The 22,485-nt window shown below is 43.9% G+C and overlaps 1 protein-coding gene across 2 annotated transcripts in view; it reads left to right on the top strand.

Moving 5' to 3' along the window:
• The window catches only part of CLF (SET domain-containing protein), a 129,082-nt gene extending 107,130 nt beyond the window's left edge, over positions 1–21,952 (top strand). For both annotated transcript variants that reach the window (XM_086501676.1, XM_086501677.1), the window contains 9 exons: positions 1,406–2,031; positions 19,300–19,453; positions 19,541–19,761; positions 19,847–19,978; positions 20,056–20,146; positions 20,262–20,309; positions 20,543–20,671; positions 21,010–21,087; positions 21,173–21,952. In XM_086501676.1, coding sequence (XP_086357802.1) covers positions 1,406–2,031; positions 19,300–19,453; positions 19,541–19,761; positions 19,847–19,978; positions 20,056–20,146; positions 20,262–20,309; positions 20,543–20,671; positions 21,010–21,087; positions 21,173–21,364 — 1,671 coding nt within the window. In that variant the 3' untranslated portion in view covers positions 21,365–21,952. The remainder of the gene's footprint in view (positions 1–1,405; positions 2,032–19,299; positions 19,454–19,540; positions 19,762–19,846; positions 19,979–20,055; positions 20,147–20,261; positions 20,310–20,542; positions 20,672–21,009; positions 21,088–21,172) is intronic.
• Positions 21,953–22,485: the final 533 nt, after the last annotated feature.

The raw sequence follows: 22,485 nt of genomic DNA, 5'->3' as shown, positions 1-22,485 counted from the left end.
TTTTCTATTGGCACGTGGTGCTTGTCTTGTGACATTCTCTCTCGTGTGTCGCACCAGATTCTCGACTTGGGGTGTCCAAGTCTGTTACAGAATGAATAAAAATTAATATCAATTATCACTTGATAAAGTTGCCGAGTCACTTTTAATCGAAACCATCATAAAAATTGCCTCCAAAATGCACATGGTTGGAGGGTGCACATACTTGCACATCGTATACTCTACAAATCTAATTAATATATGAGGCTGGAGACGCACTTCGAGACCTAGGCTACATGCTGGCCCTAGTTCATTTATTCGTATAGAGAGGGTTATCAGGGGCCCTAGCTACTTTGATAAATCTGTCCAGACAGGCTCACGAAGGTGTCCGAAAATAATCCCCTAGGCTTCCTAGTGTAGGGATAGTCCTAGGGTTGTAGTAGCTTGTGAGCTTGGCACGTAGAGCCAATGTGCATATGACACATATGAAGCAAGTTGTTCCTTCTTTTCTCCCCCTAAAATGGAGTATTGTTATTCACTGTATTGCTGGGACCATAGGTTAGAGTCAGAGGGTGCCTATAGAGGGGAGTATGGGAGTAGGGCAGCTGAGACCTGAGGCTGAGGAGCATGAAACACCAGAGAGCACTTTTGCATCGATTGGCGTGTTAGGGTTACATTATGTCTAAGCTAGGTTTGCTGCTTTGTTGAGCAGATGATGAGGCAAGTATCAAGTCAGCTTAATGGATGTCTCCTTCCCAGTGCTTTCAGGCAAGGATATTAGGTGCTGTTTCTTAGCTCCTTACGCCAGCTTTTTGATGCCATTTCTAACTTTGCTTTGAAACAAGTTGCTTTGATTATAGTTACAACAGGTGCTCTATATATATGTCAGAAGGGGTTTCAGGGTCTATGTTGTCTCGATTTTCCAAGGGTCTTGTTTGAACTCATACGATGCCATACTGTAGAGGTTTAATTGTGGCCATTGTGTGCAGAATATGTAAAGTAAAGGCATATAAGCTCGTGGCTTAAGAGTGTGATGAACTCAACTAGTTATTACAAACTAGATCAGATGTAGATGTGTTGTTAACCTGCATTGTGCTCTGGTGCTATGCTCGGTGAATCCATTTTGGCTATACCTGCTACAATAGTAGCATCATAAGATGTAGACCTCAACTTCAAATTGTTATGCGTTTTGTTTCACTTTTAGTAAATCGGAAAAGCTCAAGTGTTGTTCTCCACAACTGAAACAAGTGTATTTTAACCTTTTGGTTGCCTTGTCTTTGGTAGAGAGTGTGACACACATTTACTGATCAATAGTTTTGGTTTCTCTTGATGGATTTGGCCATGCATGGACAAATATGCAGTCACTTTTGTTGTGATTTCTGGTGTAATTTCTTTTCCTGGGTTTCTAAAATATAGAGCTTTCGTGCAGGATGTCCAAGGAGGGGATAAGGATAAATTTAAAACCCTAGATTCTGCTGCAAATGAGGTATGGACGTATCTATTGGAGAAAAAGGGTTCAACTGTGCCAAGCTCTGCTATTGTGGATACAAAAGGTGACGAAAGGGACAGAACACATCTGGCAAATGAAGTCAGTGAAACACACGACGAGAATGAAAAAATTGAATCCTCAAAGAAAGGTAGGAAACCAAAGAAAAGTCCAAAGCGGAGGGCTGAAGAGGTTCTGGTCAACATAAGGAAAAAACAGAACAAGGTAGTGGTCTCCGATGCTGAAACTGGTACAAGTGGGCATGAAAAGCAAGTAAAGAGCCGTGATGGTTTACGAGGCACCTCAAAGAAGAATGACACGACAGCTTCCAAGCTCCTCAAGAAGCAGGATTCCATCATGCGAGGAGCAAAGGATAACGACAGTAAAAGCAGTGATTTGGATGTGAATAGCAAGTGTGATAGACAGAATGGAAAAAATTTGCTGAGTGACTCTGATGGAAATGATTTTAGTGTGGATGTGAAATTAGTGACGGGGATGGAAAATTCCAAGTGGACCAAACTCGAAAAGGGACTCTACGAGAAGGGCCTCGAGATATTTGGGAAAAATAGGTTTAAATTTCTCAACTCTCATTCTGTTTTCTCTGACAAAAAAATTCTATTGCTGTTTTCTGTTCTAGATCTCATGCTTAGCTTGGTGATATCAGTTTCAAATACTCAAAGCTGATCCAATCTCACCAATAACTCCTTGCTTTTAAGAACTGAATCACAAGCCATGAATTGCATGTTCAAGAGCTGTTATTTACTTTATGAATCCATCGACAGTTTTTGCTAGTTTGGCCTTAGCTGCCCTTGTTATGATTGGAAATTATGGGGTACAGAAAATATTCATGCGAATGAACATACTCCACCAGGTCTCAGTGTGACATAAAAACGCGTTTCATGAAACCCCGAAACCCCGAAACCTTTGAAACCTTTTGCCGAAACGCATGAAACGGACATGCATTTTTTATGAAACGTTTAAAATTGGGGCTTTTTTTCCAGAAACTTTATTCAATAGAAGTACTTTGCTAAATGAATCAATGATGCCAGTTATGATTCATGAAACTAGTGGCTGTGTTTTAACTTTCATCAATACTGAACATCTCTTTGATCGTGCTCGCTTGAAGTCGCTTCTAAGCAGTGAACACTGAGCAGTGAGCACGTCTCTCTCTCTCTCTCTCTCTCTCTCTCTCTCTCTCTCTCTCTCTCTCGTGGACATTAAAGTCTAGAGTCATGTGTGCTACATTGTATACATATTTATCATATTTTATTAATATATAATTTAATGTCGTTTATGAAACCTGTTTCATGTTTTTGACGCTATGAAACGAAACTTTTCAAAACCTCGAAATCCTGAAACGAGTGAAACCACGAAACGTTTCATGTCACATTGCCAGGTCTGCACCAAACATAAAGTAACACTTGAAGGAGGCCCCTCATGATTGTATAGCATTGAACGTCACTTCTGGTTTCCTCAAGGCTGAGTCTAAGGTCTCTAACAACACAAAATGATAATCTGAGTTCAGGTGCTGTTGCAAGCCCTTGGGTGAGTATGGATTGAGAAAAATATAATCAGCATCCAGCACAGTAGATATCAAAGGCTGTGCGACCTTGCTGAATGTTACAATGTTGAGCTCAATGTGTGAGCCCTCCCCTTCATACACTGGCATGACTGAAGGCATACACTTTCAATTTTTGCTATGTCTACAGTGTGGATCTTTCCATTTTAACGAGGGACTCATGAAGTCATAAGATTAGAGAGAGAAGATAGAAACATTTCCTGAAATATAGAGGTGACACCAAGTACATAGAGATCAGGAGAGATGGGAGACTCCACAGGAGTCTACGAGTACACAAAGATCAGAGGCAGAAAGAGCTGGGCATAGGGAAGCAAAGAAAAGGAGGTGCAGTGGACAGAGGCATAGGCTCCTGAGATTACAGGTTTACTGGTGGAGGGATTCTCCCTGGGAGGATCAACCTCCAAACACTTCTTCCTCTTCAGCAATTACACACCATATGTTTCTCTAGAGCCTGATGAGGCTGCGGAGGATATTGTATTTTCATTTTGCTCAGACAGAGATGGAATGCCTCTTGTTGTACTTATGACATGGTTTCAGGAAAAAATTCCATCTCGGATTAGATACGAATCTATTTGTGAGGAAATATGAGAGGTTGAAAGTCAAGAAATAGAATTGGTCTTTCTGATTCTATTTTTTGAGGATGAACCACTGTAGTAACTGGCCCTTTTGTATATTTTATATTACTGATTGTGCCTCAAGTTTTTTCTTCCAAGAAAAAGATCATTCTATTAGTTGATAAAACTGCCCATTGGGCTACAAACTGCCCCAACAAGGGGGGCTGTAACCGGCCCGTAGGGCGGTAGGCGTTAGCTTTCACCCGATTCTTCAACACTTGACTTTATGACACAAAGCAATGACTTAAAAGGAACTTGTAACCGAGACTGAATTACACTTCAAGACAAATAGCACGGCCAGGAAGCTAGAATGCCTCCAAGCAGACAGCGACACCTGTAGGCCCCAAAGGTTGGCGCCCCTTTCGGTATTTCTTTATTCTTTAAAAGAGGGAATAAAAGCTGTGGTTCCCTACAGAGCTACCCTGCACAATTTGGGCTGAATTCCATCTGTTCTGGCCCGATTTCGGTAGCATAACTGTACTAGGACCCTTCACAGTCAGTATCCCCACGCATTAGATGACTTTCCCGATGCATACGGACACTTTGCAAAACCTGGCGAGAATCTGCAGCACGCTGAATTCTCTGTTTTCTGCCCCGAAAATGCGCGAGATCACCTGTACAGCGGTCCCCTCGCATCCCCGAACCTCTTGGGGATATTAAGGTCCGTTTAGGGCCGAAACCCCAAACCTGCTAAAATACACAGCAGGCTGTAATTCACTGTTTCGGGCTCCGTTTCGCGTGCCGGTCGCATCCGTAGCAAGTCCTCGAGCTTCCGCACGTGTAGGGCTACTTGCCCTTTAATTGGACGGGATTTCGCACATGAAACCTCTCCGAATTCACCTGTACCTGCGGGGGATTAGCCACTAGCTAATCTAGTACTTGTGCAAGAGGCTCTTGCATCGGCAATCATGCATGAACCCACATAACTGTACATTGGTCAAATGAAAAGCCCACTAGAGGGGCATAACATACTGCTCATAGGGGAGAGAGAGAGCAGTGCGTAGCGTGCAGGGCATCACTCTTGGCACCGTACTGTACATAAGAGAGAAAGGAAGCACTGCATAGCTCTTAACCTATGACAAAGCTGCAAATGAGTCTCCTCTCTCATTTTAGGCGCCCCCTCTCTGGCCAGGAGTAGCAGAATGCTCACGGAGTGCCACATGGCACACTTTCCGACTTTGGGCATTCCCGGCTAAAAATATCTCAACTGGTGCATCAGTTGACTTTGCAACAGAGCAATAAAATGTTCCTCTTGTCATTCCAGAGCTAATGACACGAACACATTTTCAGGTCCAAAATAGCAGTTCCTTAAATTTTAGGAGATGTTGCCATTGTATCTTTCTAGGTCATTTGACCCTCTTTGTACACTGCAGCCACACCAAGAACTGAAATGTAGCCTATGTAGCAAAGGATTCCACTTTTGCTAGTCAATGACCCCACTTTGGCTAACCATAGTCCTTGTGCAACCTTAGTGCTCTCTTGCCCTCAGGCCTGGACTCCCTCTGAACAGTTCCACACTAGCTATGCAATGGAGGCTAGTTAGAAACTGTTAGATTTCTAGAGGGGTGTTTCCAAAAAGTGAAAATAAATAAATAATAAGAAAGAAATCAACAAAAAGGATAGATAGTAGTCACATGTTGGTGACACACCCCCCTCTTGAAATCTCAAACGTCCTGATTTGCATCTATGTCGTACACGCTCACAGTCAACACTCGGATGTGCGCACACCTGTCGACACATACATGCTCATTGTCAACCCTGGTGTATTCAACACCTCGTTGATACATGTATTGCTTGCGTGTGAACCCTGTCCCAATGACATAGTGGTAGCTTCGCACTCTGTCATTGCTTTGAGTCATTAACTTTCCAATGACAAAATGGTAGCTACGCATTTTGCCACTGTCTTTTAGTACACGTTGGATCCAGTAACACTTTCGAGCATACCCAAACCGACAGTTTAAGAATGCAGTTACACATGTACTCTTTAATAGAAGCAATTATTGTATCCTTGATAAACTGACAAGAAATACTCACTTCTATAGCACTAACCAAACTTTTGGACATTCCATAAGAGCAATTGCTAAACTGACAACCTGTACAGCTCTAACATTCATGTAACATGTACTTCATTTGAGCTCACTTTAAATAACATGTACATCATTTCTTTCAGAAGCAATTATTGTATCCTTGACAAACTGACAAGAAATACTCACTTCTATAGCACTAACCAAACTTTTGGAGATTCCATAAGAGCAATTGCTAAACTGACAACCTGTACAGCTCTAACATTCATGTAACATGTACTTCATTTGAGCTCACTTTAAATAACATGTACATCATTTCTTTCAGAAGCCATTGTCACACTGACAATCCATGTAGCTCTGAAACTCAAGGGGTCAAGGTAGGTTGCAAATTGAAGGCTTCAAGGTAAAGTGATAACATAGTTGGTGACTCTGCAAGTTCACCTTCTTCCATCCACTTAGCATCCATTGGTGGATAGTTTCTGAACTTCACCAAGTAACGCCTAGCAACCTTGCCTTTCACTTTTCTTTCTTTATGTGCCAAAATCTGTTCCGGGACCAAGATCTCGTCAAGTTCCTCGACTTCCGGCTGATCTTCAGCTGGCATATCTTCTGGTACATCACCCACATAAGGTTTGAGAAGACTCACATGAAACGCATTGTGAATCTTCCAACTCTCAGGCAATTTTAGCCTATATGCAACATCACTGATTACGTCGCATACTTGAAAAGGCCCATAGTAATGCATGCTGAGCTTTGGAAACAATTATTCCTTGCCCTTCATCTTCTTTAACCTTGCCTTTTCAAAGCGCAGAAGCACCCAATCACCAAGTGAAAATACCACTTCACGACGGTGACGATCAGCTCCTTTCTTTTGCTTTGCCTGAGTCTTTTCTAAGGCCACTTTGACCTTCTTGTACATTTCATCCATGTCCTGAACATACTTATCTGCTTCAAATATCTTGTCCTACGTATGCAGTATGGGAGGAACTTTCTTGCCACCTTCAACTATCTCAAAAGGTGCCTTGCCAGTAGATGAATGCACTGTTTTATTGTATGCATACTCCACCAATGGAAATACTGCTCCCACTTTCCTTTATGCTCTGACACATAGTACTTCAGCAGATCTAGGACAGTAGAATTTACCTCTTCTGACTGCGCATCTGTTTGAGGATGAAATGATGAAGAGAATTTGAGCGTTGTGCCCATATTCTAAAACAAGCCTCTCCAGAACAAACTTGTCATGCGTGGATCACGGTCGCTAACAATCGACTGTGGCATGCCATGATACTTGAAAATATTGCTCATAAACAAGCGTGCCATCTGATCTGGCTTCCTGACATGAATAAAATGAGCCTGCTTGCTGAATCTACAAATGATGGTCCAAATACCATCATTTCCTGTCGATGTTCTCGGAAGATCAAAGATAAAATCCATAGCAATACTTTCCCATGGTTTATCTGGAATAGACAGTGGTTGCAATAATCCTGGTGCCTTTTGCCTGTCAAACTTGACCTTCTGGCATATTAGGCATTCTCGCACAAAGGCATCCACATCTCTTCTCAATGTAGGCCAGTAGAAGAATGTCTCAATGGCTTTAACTGTTGCATCGATACCACGATGCCTTGCATACGGTGGGACATGACTCTCTTCCATAACTTTGCGTTGCAATGGCTTTGTGACACACAATCTACCATGCATCATCATAAAGCCATCCTTGAGAAGATAGTGTTCATGACGTTGTCCATTTATTAGCTGCTCAAAGACCCTTGCAAAATCTTCATCATTTGCATACTGTTCCCTCATATCATCAAGCTCATGATGATAAGGAATTGACACAGCTGAAATTTGTGGCTTCCTTGACAAGGCATCAGCCACAACGTTCTTCTTGCCTTCCACATGCACAATCTGAAAATGAAACATGGACAAGATATTTGCCCATCGCATATGCTTTTCAGATAACTTTGCCTGTGTCAAGAAGTATCGCAAGGTTTGATGATCCGTTTGGACAACGAAATCTGCACCTAGCAGGTAGTGTTTCCAACTTAAGAGCGCATGAGTCACGGCTTGCAGTTCTTTTTCATAGACTTGCATAGTCTTTTCTGGCCCTTGCAAGATTCTACTCTCATAGGCTACTACCCTGCCATCTTGCATTAGCATTGCACCAATGCTACTACCGCAGGTGTAACACTGGACCACAAATGACTTCCTAAGATCTGGCAACACAATGACTGGATCTGAAGTCATCTTTTCCTTTAAGAGATTAAAAGCTGAAATCTCTTTTTGTGTCCATCTGAAGGTGACTGCCTCCTTCTGAAGAGCATGTAAAGGTGAAGCAATCTCAACGAAATTTCAGATAAACCTTCTGTAATAGAAGCATAGTCCCAAGAAGCTTCGGACATCGTGCACCGTCTTCAAATCTGGCCATGACTTGATCGCTTCAACTTTAGGAGGATCCATTCTGACACCATCCTTTGAGACAATGTGTCCCAAAAAGTGAATCTCTTCCAAAAAAAAATCACTTTTCTTTGCATTGATGAGCAACCTATGGCTGCGTAGCTCTTTGAACACAATGGCCAAGTGATGTCTATGCTCCTCTTCATTCTTTGAGTAGACTATCATGTCGTCAAAGAATGTACCAACAAACTGCTGGTGTGGACGGAAAATTCTGTCCATCATCCTATTGAACGTAACAGGAGCATTTGTGAGACCAAAGGGCATCACTAAAAATTCGTAAAGGCCAAACGTCGTTCTAAAAGTAGTCTTGTGCACATCCTCTGATCTAATGCGGATCTGATGGTACCCACTCTTTAGATCTATCCTGCTAAACATAGCTGCTGCTCCTAATTTGTCAAGAATATCATCATTTCTTGGTATAGGGAACCTATTCTTGATGGTATTCTTGTTCAGTGCACGGTAGTCGATGCACATACGCCATGAGCCATCTTTTTTCTGCACCAACAGCACTGGAGAACAGAATGGAGATGAACTCGGCTGAATCAGCCCCTTTTCTAACAGCTCCTGTACTTGGCTCATTATCTCTTTATGCTGAGCCGCACTAACCCTGTACGGAGGCCTATTTGGTGGGCTACTGCTTGGCACCAAATCTATCGCATGGTCCTCGGGTCTCTCTGGCAGTAATTGGGACGGTAATGAATCGGAAAACAGTCACTGTACTGTTGTAAAAACGTTGACCTTTCTTTATCTAACACAGATAAATTTGATTCATCACAATCTGACACTTCACGTGCAAAAACCAAGTACGCAGAAAGATGCTTTTTCATTACAGAAGTAATAGCAGAAGCTAATACAATGGGAATAGACTCCCCTTTAAGCTTTACATTCAGAATGTGAGTCTTTCCCCTGCTTTGTACAGTGATCTTTTTGTTGTAGGCATCCATGATTCCCTGTACACGAAACAACCAAGGAATGCCTAGCAACACATCACATCCATCTAGTGGCATGATGTAAAATTCTTTAGCATCTACATAGGACTGGATATGTAGGCGCAACTTTCCGATGATGGGTGTCACAGCCTCTGTATGGCCAGGACATGCCAAACCTGCCTCTGTTGTATACCCCATCTCTTCAGGTCTGATTCCCAACTTTGAAGCCAATTTTGGGGAAATGAAGTTGGCTTTGGCACCTGGATCAAAGAAGATAAGCACTGTTTGATCCTTGACCTTTCCCCATTCTCTGCAAAGCTCACTTGCATCTGAATTTGGCTTGTCGCCCACCATATCTGGCACTAGACTAGCCATGGGCCTCTTTCCTTTCTTGTCCTCCTTGTCTTCAGAATCAGCTGGCCTTTTCTTTTGAGGACAATTCTGAGCAATGTGGCAGGCTGCTCACAGATAAAGCATTTGTTCTTTGACCTTAGGACCTTCCTTTGCTCTTCCGACTTGCGAGGAAAAGGTCTTTTCCATTTCTTTGCCGATCCCTTTGCTGGTTCAGCCATGGCTTTGCCTTTCCATGCTTTGGCTGGCTCCTGAGTCGCTCTAGGAACCTCATTGAGAACGTACTTCTTCGCTGAATTTTTCTTGGCTGATCCTTCCTTGATGCCAGTATTGAATTCACAATCTTCTCCCTTGAGCAAACCATTGTCAGTGTTTGCTACCTCGATGAGCTGCGTCAAAGTAGTGACTTTGGTCTTCGTGCAATACTTTCTCAATCCTTTGGGTAGGCCACAACAACATTTTTCAATCTGTTCTGTCAATGGCACAAACCTATAGGAAGTTATTGGAAGTAGAGTTTTTCAAAACTTCCGATTGAAGTCATCCAGATTCTTGCAAGTAGCAGCATTAAGCTGGTGCCATTCTGTCATGACATCTGCTTCAAAGTCATCAGATAACCATGCTGATGCAAAATCTGCTTGAAGTAAATCCATGTGGACAGAGCTTGCCCTTGAAGCAATAAAGTTGTCCACCATTGTCCCGCATTCCCTGTCAAGAAGGTGGTTGCCTTGCGGACCTTTGAAGCCTCTGTAAAGTTTCTTTTTGCATAGGCCTTGTCAAACTGCTGGAGGAATGAGAGAGCCTTCTCCCTGTCATCAAACCCTGTAAAGGTCGTGAATGTCACACCTTTGCCACCTTCTTTGTACGGAGTTGGCTTCACCAGCAGCGTTAATTTGTCATATGGAAGTGACTGAAACATGGGAACACTATTAGGGTTCATCTGTGTTCCTTGGCCGCTATTAAGTTGACTTGGAGACGCCATATTTGGCTGTTGATTTGTAATTCCAGCCATACCAAAATTTGCCTGTGGCATCCCAAATTGGCCCTGAGTGCTTTGAAACCCTAGTTGCATGCCCATGACACCATACATGGGGTTAGGCATCATCGTTTGAGCACCCCCCGAACATTGTTCCTGGCGTGTAAAACTGATTTCCAGGTGCATGACTAGCCATGCTCTGGAATATTGATCCACCTCCAAAATAGCCAGGGTGTACTGAAGGTGGTGGGAAGACTTGTTGCATAGCTTGTAGGTTGCTTCCTTGCCCATTAGAACCAGCTATAGGCTGCTGAAAGGTGGCTGGCTGAACTGGTACAATTTGAAAGACTGGCATTTCAGCCACCTGTTCTTGCACCTTAGGCACAGGTTTTGAAGACTGCATGGTCTCCGCAGCGTAACCGCGAAATATTTCAGATCCGAAATGTGGTGTTTCACCTCGAAACGTGGCGTTTCACCCCGAAACGTTTCACCCTAGGCTCAGGCTTCAATGAAACGTCTGACCGAAACGCCAATTATGTGTATATATAGAGTTATGTATCGACAAAATAGGTGCTCACAGTGCAGTGAGTAGAGACACATGCTATGTTAACCTTGAAATAGCATATACATAATAAATAAATAATTATTTAATGGTAAATTCTCTAAAGGCAATTTTTTATTTCAGGCGTTTCACCTTGCAGGTGAAACGTTTCGGCTGTTTCACCCGTTTCGCGTTTCAGGCCTGCTGAAACGCGTTACGCGGTTACGCTGGGTCTCCGTCAAGTGTACAAGTGTTTCCATTTATTCTGCAGTATGAATCACCTGTGCTTGAGCCTTAACACGCTTTTGAATATGATCCAGTGACCCAACTTGCTGAGACGGAAGAGGAGGTTGCAGAAAGGCTAAAAACCTCGGGTTCTGCATTACCTGTGTGAACATAGTCACAGCAGTAACCAACTGGGTCCTGAATATATCATTATCCGTCTGTGGTGGTCTTGGAGACTCACCCACTTCATGTGTCCGTTGACCCTGTGAAGAGGAAACCTCTTCAGTCACATCATATGCTCTGTCAGCCATAATTGCAATTCCCTCTGTCTGGTTTATGATCCCCTGTGTCTTCAAGCCCAAACTGACCAAGGCTCACTTCTATGGGAAAAAGTGATTTAATCCCGGCGATGGAACCATGTAACCGGCCCGTAGGGCGGTAGGCGTTAGCTTTCACCCGATTCTTCAACACTTGACTTTACGACACAAAGCAATGACTTAAAAGGAACCGATAAGCGAGACTGAATTACACTTCAAGACAAATAGCACATCGAGGAAGCTAGAATGCCTCCAAGCAGACAGCGACACCTGTAGGCCCCAAATGTTGGCGCCCCTTTCGGTATTTCTTTATTCTTTAATAGAGGGAATAAAAGCTGTGGTTCCCTACAGAGCTACCCCGCACAATCTGGGCTGAATTCCATCTGTTCTGGCCCGATTTCGGCAGCATAACTGTACTAGGACCCTACACATTCAGTATCCCCACGCATTAGATGACTTTCCCGATGCATACGGACACTTTGCAAAACCTGGCGAGAATCTGCAGCACGCTGAATTCTCTGTTTTCTGCCCCGAAAATGTACCAGATCACCTGTACAGCGGTCCTCTCGCATCCCCGAACCTCCTGGGGGTATTAAGGTCCGTTTAGGGCCGAAGCCCTAAACGTGCAAAAATACACAGCAAGCTGTAATTCACTGTTCGGGCTCCGTTTCGCGTGCCGGTTGCATCTGTAGCAAGTCCTTGAGCTCCCGCACCTATAGGGCTACTTGCCCTTTGAATTGGATGGGATTTCGCACGTGAAACCTCTCCGAATTCACCTGTACCTGCGGGGGATTAGCCACTAGCTAATCTAGTACTTGTGCAAGAGGCTCTTGCCTCGGCAATCGCGCATGAACCCACATAACTGTACATTGGTCAAATGAAAAGCCCACTAGAGGGGCATAACATACCCCTCATAGAGGAGAGAGAGAGCAATGCGTAGCGTGCAGGGCATCACTCTTGGCACCGTACTGTACATAAGAGGGAAAGGAAGCACTCCATAGCTCTTAACCTATGACAAAGCTGCAAATGAGTCTCCTCTCTCATTTTAGTCGCCCCCTCTCTGGCCAAGAGTAGCAGAATGCTCCCGGAGTGCTACATGGCACACTTTCCGACTTTGGGCATTCCCGGCTAAAAATATCTCAATTGGTGCATCAGTTGACTTTGCAGCAGAGCAATAAAATGTTCCTCTTGTCATTCCAGAGCTAATGACGCGAACACATTCTCATGTCCAAAATAGCAGTTCCCTAAATTTTAGGAGATGTTGCCATTGTATGTTTCTAAATCATTTGACTCTCTTTGTACACTGCAACCACACCAAGAACTGAAATGTAGCCTATGTAGCAAGGGATTCCACTTTGGCTAGTCAATGACCCCACTTTGGCTAACCATCGTCCTTGTCCAACCTTAGTGCTCTCTTGCCCTCAGGCCTAGACTCCCTCTGAACAGTTCCACACTAGCTATGCAATGGAGGGCAGTTAGAAACTGTTAGATTTCTAGAGGGGTGTTTCCAAAAAGTGAAAATAAATAAATAATAAGAAAGAAATCAACAAAAAGGATAGATAGTAGTCACATGCTGGTGACAGGGGCTACATCAGCATGAGGAGAGAGTCTCCCATTGAAAAACTGAGATATGTACGATGAAGGCTAAATCAAGATATGGGAGGGGGGAACAACCACACAGGTGGCCGGTAGTGCTGTCTAGTTGCCCCATGGACAATGGTGTAGAAAGACCCTGGGCGCCAAGATGTAGAAATGGCTCTTGGCGCTTCGCATGCGGTTGGAGTTTCCCTGTAGCCTCTCAAATTGACCTCGAAGTGTGTGGATTAGCTCCAGCCATATATCTCGTACAGTCTCCACCGAGGGATGGGGTGGGCCTCAAAGATGCGGAAGCACCGAGCTCTCCATATGAACCGGAGAGTCAGGCTGCAGATAAGCTCCCAGCAAAGCTCTCTATCACTACACTCCTAGGCGTAAGTGTAACAAGCTTGGACACTCCAAGCGAGACATCATTAGCAACGCACTAACAAAAACTTTATAATCACTGAACTTTTTGAGAGAGAGAGAGAGAGAGAGAGAGAGAGAGAGAGAGAGAGAGAGAGAGAGAGAGTTAGTCGACACGGCCCGACGTAGTTCCGTGCCTAGAGGTATTGGCGCCCAAAGTGTGGCGCCCCTTTTGATATTTTTTATCCTTAATCATTGCAAAGTACAACTCTTGAGAAACCTTTGCTCTCAGACTCTACCTCCAGATGCCTTGCAATGTGAGTCCCCAAGGGCTCTTATAAACAGTACATGGGATGCCCAAAAGCAGAGCCTCAAAAGCAATCAGTTCAAAAGCACTTTCACCCAAAAGATCTGATCCCCAAAAGCTAGCACTAGAGATTCCCAAAAGCGGCTAGCGTAATTTGCGAAAATCCGTACAGCCTACCAGGTGGCACCTGCAACGCAAATTGTGGAAATTCCATACGGCCTTGCCACGTCAACATGTCAACGCATTTTAGAGAAATCCCTTTCAGGGTTCAAGCTTGTGTCTTTTAGGGTTTCGAGCCCCACGGCCGGTGCTTCATAAGTTCTTCGAGTTAATCCGTTCAGTTTCTCTTGTCCACTTGGCCATTTCTTTGCCAGATGGTCATGCTACGTCATCAGTTTGGGACAGTAAGCTCTGTGACAAGCTGGAGTGTGGGCAGCCCTCCTATATCACAATCATCTTGTTGCTTGAGGACATCTCAAACCGAAGTGCCGGGCCCGTGAGGGTGGACCAAGTGGCAACACCCCAAGTGTATTGACTCGTTGACAACAGGACTGGCATGAGCCATAGAATCCGAAGCGAAGCCTATTGCGCCATGGGGCAGTCCCATAGACAATGCCTCTGTGACTCAAGTGGGTGGTCACACGTGGCACAGCCCGCCGGATGGCCATTGTAGACCAACCAACTCCCCATTGCAGTAGCTCGACGAGCGACAAGCCACTTGACCCTCCTCGGCTGTCTGCTGTCCCACAAGCGCTTCCAAAAGTCTGTCAGGAACCCTCTCTGAACCAGTGTGACATGAAACGTTTCGTGGTTTCGGTCGTTTCGGGGTTTCGAGGTTTTGAAACGTTTCGTTTCATAGCGTCAAAAACATGAAACAGGTTTCATAAATGACATTAAATTATATATTAATAAAATATGATAAATATGTATACAATGTAGCCACATGACTCTAGACTTTAATGTCCACGAGAGAGAGAGAGAGAGAGAGAGAGAGAGAGAGAGAGAGAGAGAGAGAGAGAGAGAGAGAGAGAGAGAGAGACGTACTCACTGCTTAGAAGCGACTTCAAGCGAGCACGATCAAAGAGATGTTCAGTATTGATGAAAGTTAAAACACAGCCACTAGTTTCATGAATCATAACTGATGCATCATTGATTCATTTAGCAAAGTACTTCTATTGAACAAAGTTCAAACTTAATTCAATGTCACAAACCATAAGTTTTAGGGACCACAATCATATGTTAACTGCAGCGTTGGGTTTCTGGAAAAAAAAGCCCCAATTTTAAACGTTTCATAAAAAATGCCATTCCGTTTCATGCGTTTCGGCAAAACGTTTCATAGGTTTCGGAGTTTCGGGGTTTCATCTGCATGAAACGCATTTTTATGTCACACGCGTCTTAAAAAGGCCAAAGTGACCTATGAGACCAGAAAGTTACAATGCGGTGTATTTGACACAAAGTTAGATTAACAAAATAAATTAAACTAGGATAACAAAATATAAATACTGCGGGATCCTAAACTAAGCAGTACAATGTGAAGACAATATGGGAGGGGAGTAGAGATCCATCTTTATCTGCACTCTGGACGACGAAAGAGTATGGCTCGAATCCTTTGTTGTAGCCTCCTTCCAAACTGTGTAGCTCCTCTTCTCCATCGGGGTCGTCTAGATCTCCCTAGCTCCAATGCTCGGTCTATGAGAATGCCAGTAGTGCGGGTAGGCCTCTCCACTGTTGGCTGCTCCTCTGTCTGTTCTTCTGGGTGTACAATATCTAGTGTAAAGAAATCTGTGATCTGTCTCTGGGGTTCTCTCTCTTCAACTCTCCTCAGTAAAGTTTCTCTATGCTTGTGTAACTCAAGTAGATATAGCCCAAGACATCTTTGATCCTCATAACTCATGACCCTAGATAGAGGCCCAAAACCTTCTCTGAATAGACAATGAAAACGGCCTCGTATCTCATTGTACACTGTGCAATGACGTTTGTAATGTACTTTTGTCTCTGGCTCTAGATGGCATAAGTGGCATATCCTGCTATCTGCTAGTGTCCCTCTGAATCTGCCAGTCTCAATCTCGAGCTGATGTGAAGACGTGCGTATCTGGCCAATGGCACAACGCAAACCATGAGAAAGATGCGTGTCTATATAGCTAGGTCGAATCACAAACCCATCCCCCGTGAGGTGGAGAAGATGCTCTCTATAGAAAGCCATCTTTGTGCCCAACTTCTGTAACGGCTCTATCCATGTCCTCCTCATGTCCAGTTGGATCAGATCCTGACGAATGAGTCTATTAATCTCTACCCGTGTCAGAGACCTCAAGGGTGCCTGTAGAGAGTATTGAAAAGGAGGCTACCTGTCCATGGTGAAACCATGTGTCTGAAACCATGATGCCATCTGTGCAAACCAGCATGATGTATCCCCATTAAGAGCTAATTGTCTGAGGACTCTAGAGCCACCCTGGCATATCTGTCTCTGGTAGTATCCCATAGACTGTGTACAAAGGAGACTGATCTGGTAAGCGCCTCAATCTCCATAGGGGGGGCAGCTAATTCCGCTCGAATGATATCATGCGGTACGGAAGGATCGGCTCTAATCAGCCGAGAGATCATAGATACCAGGGGCTTCTCCATCCGAGAGAGAGAGAGAGAGAGAGAGAGAGAGAGAGAGAGAGAGAGAGAGAGAGAGAGAGAGAGAGAAATGAAATGTTATATTAACGTCTTCAGAAGGCCATAAGTCATGACCTATGAGACCTGAAAGTTACAAAGTGGTGGATCTGATACAAAGTCAGAGTAACAAAATAACCTAACAATAGTACAAAACAAAGATATATACTATGGGGTCTTAAGTTGGTCGATGTGAGTCAAGCAAAAACTAAGCAGAAAAATGGGCGGCTTTTTGGGATAGTTGAATCACAAGAGATCTAGCATCGGTCGTTGGCGAATCTCATCAATTTCCTCCATGGTTAGTAGTCTGACCGGGCGTCGTGCATGCCTGGCCAGCGTGCTCCGAATTTTCTGTCGTAGCCTCCGTCGATGCTGTGTAGTTCTTCGCAGTCGCGGGCACCTGGATTTCCCCAGTTCAATCGCTCGGTCAATCAGTGTGCCTTTGGTGTAAGACGAGGGGGAGCTATGGTGTGGGAGTGGCTCTTGCGGCTGTCCTGTGTCTGCTCTGAAGAAGTCTATGATCCGTCTTTGAGACCGGCTAGCCTCGCCATTATCAGGCTATCTCTGTGTCTGCGCAGCTCGAGCAAGAACAAACCCATACATCTCTGATCTTCGTATCCCATGACTCTTGAGAGTGGTCCAAAACCCTCTCTGAACAAGCAATGGAAGCGGCCTCGTACTCATAGTAGACTGGGCAGCGGCATGTATAGTGTAGCTCTGTCTCAGGTTCCATGTTACACAAGGGGCATGTCCTGTCCTCTGCTGGTACTCCGCTATATCTCCCAGTCTCAATCCGCAACTGGTGAGAAGATGTGCGTAACTGGCCAATAGCACATCGTATCCCATGAGACAAGTGGGTATCCATGTATCTGGGTCTCGCCACAAAACCATCTTCCGTAAGCTGGAGGAGGTGGTCTTTGTAGAAAGCCATCTTCGTGCCCAATTCCTGTGCTGGTTGTATCCATGTCCTCCTTGTGTCTAGCTGGGTCAGGTCTTGGCGGATGAGCTTGGTGATCGCTGACTGTGTAAGAGTGAGAGATGGTGCATCCAATGAGTAATGGAATGGTGGTAGCCTGTCTATGCTGAACCCATGTGCCTGAAACCATGATGTCATCTCCCCATACCAGCATGTTGTATCTACTTGTATGGCTAACTGTCGAGAGGATTCAAGTGCTTTGCGAGCATATCTGTCTCTAGGAAGTGCCCATGTGCGGTTTATGAAGGAGACTGATCTGGTGAACGCCTCCACCACAAGTGGGGGGGCCACTAGCTCTACTCGGATAATGGCCCGTGGTACTGATGCCTTGGCTCTAATGAGCCGCGAGATCATAGAGACGAGAGGTTTCTCCATGTTCCCCTATCCGTCTGAGCGACTTGGCCTCCCGTGGTGATCCAGTGAAGGTCCCCATATCTCGGTTCCATAGAGCAATGCTGAAGCCACCAAGGTGTCAAAGAGCCAGAGCTTCATCCGGGGCTCCTGAAACTGAACCTGCGAACACATCCTCTCCAATCTACCCAATGTTGCGTGGGCTCTAGTAAGTCTGGTCTCTGCTGCTCTTCTGAGTGAGAATGCAGGTCCGCTAAAAACCACTCCAAGGTAAGTGTAAGCATCTGTGTACTCCATAGTCTCCTGGCCGTATGTGAATGTAGGTGCTGACCTCCTGATCCACTGTGGGGTGGTATTAAACACCATAACCTTGGAGAGAGAGAGAGAGAGAGAGAGAGAGAGAGAGAGAGAGAGAGAGAGAGAGAGAGAGAGAAATGAAATGAAATGTTATATTAACGTCTTCAAAAGGCCAGAATGACCTATGAGACCAAACTGATACAAAGTGGTGAATCTGTTACAATGTCTGGGTACCTTAGTACTAAAGTACTAGGTGTGAAAAGTGTGAAAGTGAATGTGAAAAACTAAATACAAAGTATTAAATAAACTTCTTAGGGGCATTCTGGGTGTCTGGCTAGAATGCTTCTAATCCTTTGTTGTAGTCTCCTCCGGTGAAGTGTGCTTCTGCCTCTGGGTCGTGGTCGTCTCGATTTCCTAAGCTCAATCGCTCTGTCAATTAGGGTGCCTTTGGTATGAATGTGGGTACTCCTTTGTGTTGGCTGCTGGCCTCTTGCTTCCCCTTCCACTCTTGCTTCTCTCGATCCGAAGAAATCTGTGATCTGCCTCTGAGGCTGTAGTGCTCTTTGTCTTCTCATTAGATTATCCCTGTGCCGATGTAGTTCCAGTAGGTACAAGCCTAAGCATCTTTGATCTTGGTATTGCATGATTCTATCTAGAGGTCCAAAGCCTTCTTTAAAGAGGCAGTGAAAACGCCCACGTATCTCGTAGTATACTGTGCAGTGGCATATGTAGTGTAATTCTGTCTCCGGCTCCATTCCGCATAACTTGCAAATTCTGCTTTCAGGTGGGATTCCCCTAAATCTGCGAAATTCAATTTCCAACTGGAGAGAGAGAGAGAGAGAGAGAGAGAGAGAGAGAGAGAGAGAAATGAAATGAAACGAAATGTAATATTCACGTCTTCAAAAGGCCAAAATGACCTATGAGACCAAAAGGTTGCATGTGGTGAATCTAATACCAGGTCTGGGTAAAAAAAGTACAAAGAACTGAAAAGAAAATAGTGGGTAGGGGTGGGGTGAAAGCTGATACAAGGGGAATACAAAGGGTGAGCCGACACAATGGAGCTCTCTGACAGTCGAGAGAGAGAGAGAGAGAGAGAGAGAGAGAGAAATGAAATGTAATATTAACGTCTTCAAAAGACCAAAATGACATATGAAATGAAATGAAATATTAACATCTTCAAAAGAGAGAGAGAGAGAAATGAAATGTAATATTAACATCTTCAAAAGGCCAAAATGACATATGAGAGAGAGAGAGAGAGAGAGAGAGAGAGAGAGAGAGAGAGAGAGATTTGCATTTTTGCCAGTTGCTTGGTGGCACGCAATATGCTCAAGGGACTGAAGACCTGCAAAGAAGTAGCTGAATATATTATGCAGCAAGATTTAGCAATCAAGGGGAGAGCTGGAGATGGACACACCTCCTACTTGCTTGGGAGTGGCAAAAATGCTGAACATGATGAGGTTGTGGTTGAACATTGACCGAATACGTGTTCACAGTGATATTTTACTTAATGTAGTAGTGAAAGTATTTTTGTTCATGTCAAGCAGGATTTGGATGTTCGAAGTCGAGCGCGATTTTGGAGAAAAAAGAGCAGGGTTCGGAGGTTGAAGTACACTTGGAAATCTGCAGGACATCCGGCAATTAGAAAACGCATCGTAGATTCCAAGGACCAGCCGTGTAAGCAATACACTCCCTGTAGCTGCAAGTTTGGTTGTGGAAAGACTTGCGAGTGCCTGCATAGTGGGACATGCTGCGAAAAATACTGTGGGTAAGGATGTTGATTTGGATCCCAAGTCCAGATGCATTATTTTTGTAATATGATGTTGTGCTTATAAGCCATTGCTTGTTTTCAGGTGTTCAAAGAGCTGCAAAAATAGATTCAGAGGATGCCATTGTGCCAAAAGCCAGTGTCGTAGTAGACAGTGCCCTTGTTTTGCAGCTGGTCGTGAATGTGATCCCGATGTCTGCAGAAACTGCTGGGTTGGGTATGCTACTAATCCATATTTCTGTTTTTGGATTTTACAGTTTGTTGTTGACATCACTCTCTGTTTGGGATAACCAGGTGCGGTGATGGTACTCTGGGAGGTCCTCCCCAAAGGGGGGACAATTATGATTGTCAAAATATGAAACTGTTGTTGAGGCAACAGCAGCGAGTAGGTTTTGAGCATGTCTATCAAATTTCTTTCTATGCGCATGTTGATTAGCGGTATTGCCAGTTTTGTAAACTTTGCAATTTGTTAACTTGTTGCTATTTGCTGTTTTTTGAAGGTTTTGCTGGGCAGGTCTGATGTTGCTGGGTGGGGAGCCTTTCTCAAGGTTAATTTTCTCTCTTCTGGTGTTCAGTTGCTTATTTTGTTTGTATGTTGAACTGAGGAGATTTTCGACTCCACTCACGCACACACGCACAATGTTATCTGTTCTTGAAGTCAGAGTGGGATTGTGAATTAATATTTTAATTGTCCATTTAAGCAACACTACATTTATGAGCATAGTGGATGGCTTTGGTGTGAATTCAAGTGATGCATCGTTTCCTTCTTTCGTTTGGACAGAATTCTGTTTCTCGACATGATTATCTTGGGGAGTATACAGGAGAGCTCATCTCACACAGAGAGGCAGACAAGCGTGGAAAAATTTATGACCGCGAAAATTCTTCCTTCCTGTTCAATTTGAACGATCAGGTAAGAATAACTCATTTTCAAATAAATGGACATCTTTCTGTGCTTGCAAAACATTGAGATGATGTGTTGCAAAACCATCAGAGAAATGGTTTTTAATATGGTGCACTTTAGGCCATGTGTTGCTTGCTCTCAAGAAATCACATTAATTTTTGACAAATTTTGGGCCGATTTTGAGACTTATTTTGCCCCGTTTGGTGATTTTGATAATTGGCAATTGATTGTTTGTGTGATTTGCAATGTGTTTATGGCTGCACCTTTTTCTTGATTGTGTGGAATTTTTCAACAAAGTTTTCTAATAATTGCACTTGTTACCGATGAATTCCTTTTGCGTGCCCCAGTTTGTGCTGGATGCATATCGGAAGGGTGACAAGTTGAAGTTTGCAAATCACTCCCCTAATCCAAATTGTTATGCAAAGGTCAGGCTTGAGTCAGCAGTTACGCAATTGGTTTCATAGAATGTTGCTTGGAAGAATAATTCACATTGAGTTAATGGACCTTCAGGTTATAATGGTAGCTGGAGATCATCGTGTTGGCATTTTTGCAAAGGATCGCATTTCAGCTGGTGAGGAATTATTCTACGATTACAGATATGAGGCAGACCGAGCTCCCGTTTGGGCAAAGAAACCTGAGGGCCCAAATTCCAAGAGAGATGAGCCGTGTGCTACTGGTGGGCGGGCTCAAAAGGTAGCTTAATCAAGTGTGCAGAAGGTATGTGGCGTATGTACAATGTTGTAGTAGCCCCAAGGGTGCCAATATCCCAACAATCATAGTGGTGACAGATGGTGCTAGTGCTGCTTGTACCATTAGCAAATGGGCTCGTTTACATCCCCCCCCCCCCCCCCCCCCCTTTTTTTTTGGTCTCCCTCTTCTTCTCCATGCTAAACAAAAAACCATTTTCTTGGCCATTTTTTAAGGGCAAAGTAGTCAGACAACCAGAATTTATCCCAATTTTTTACCTTGAAAATCAAGGTCTGATCGATTCACAACCGGGATTTTTCACTTTCAATCGGGAAATTTACAGAAGCATTGCTCCCAACCACCCACCTCTTCCCACTGCCCTTTCCCATTTTCAACACCATTTTTTCCGGGGAGTAAAAATAACATGCTAACCACGTCAAGATCTAGGGAACATGAAGTTTGCGGGTATGTGTTTACCGAGAAGAGTTCTCTTGTAACCTTTTCTGGATGAATATTTCCCCTGTGCTACTGACAATTGTAATATACATTTTTTGAGGCTCTTAGTAAGTTGAGTTGGCATGCATATTGATGTTTGCTTTCGTATACACCCTCTTCCTGTTTGGACATGTGTGATAGGTCTTTCAGTCTATTCATCTATCCCCTAGGATCCCTAGTGGGGATCCTCTAGTGCTAGGATCCCCACTAGGGATCGGAAAAGTGATTTTATGGAGCCAGCTTTGGGTCCCTTTCACCCCTTTATGAGAAGGCGAAAACCATATTTGAGAAAAAAACCTATGCATATTGTGAACTACTCAACTTCAATTCTTGGAATTTGAGCCAGCCTCAAAATCCTCTCAAAAATTTGAAACAACTGTTTTTTGATTCAAATAGGTTGTGGATAAAGCGAACCGACCTTTTCTTGAGCATTGACCTCCACTATGGTAGGAGAGCAGTAGTGTTTTTTTCTTTTTGAAGAAAGGAGAAGTATATTTTCTATAATCTAAGAGCTATATAGAAATCAACAGATTGGTTATGGAGTCACTATAGATATAATGTAAGTACATAATTCGTTTGGAAAGCTTGTTGAGTGTTAGGCCTTGAAAATGCATGTCATATTCAAACTTATGCTTACAGAA

This window comes from Adiantum capillus-veneris, chromosome 26 (genome assembly GCF_014529385.1).
Source record: "Adiantum capillus-veneris isolate H3 chromosome 26, ASM1452938v2, whole genome shotgun sequence".
NCBI classification, from domain to species: Eukaryota; Viridiplantae; Streptophyta; class Polypodiopsida; order Polypodiales; family Pteridaceae; genus Adiantum; species Adiantum capillus-veneris.
This window is presented reverse-complemented; position numbering and strand designations above follow the sequence as displayed.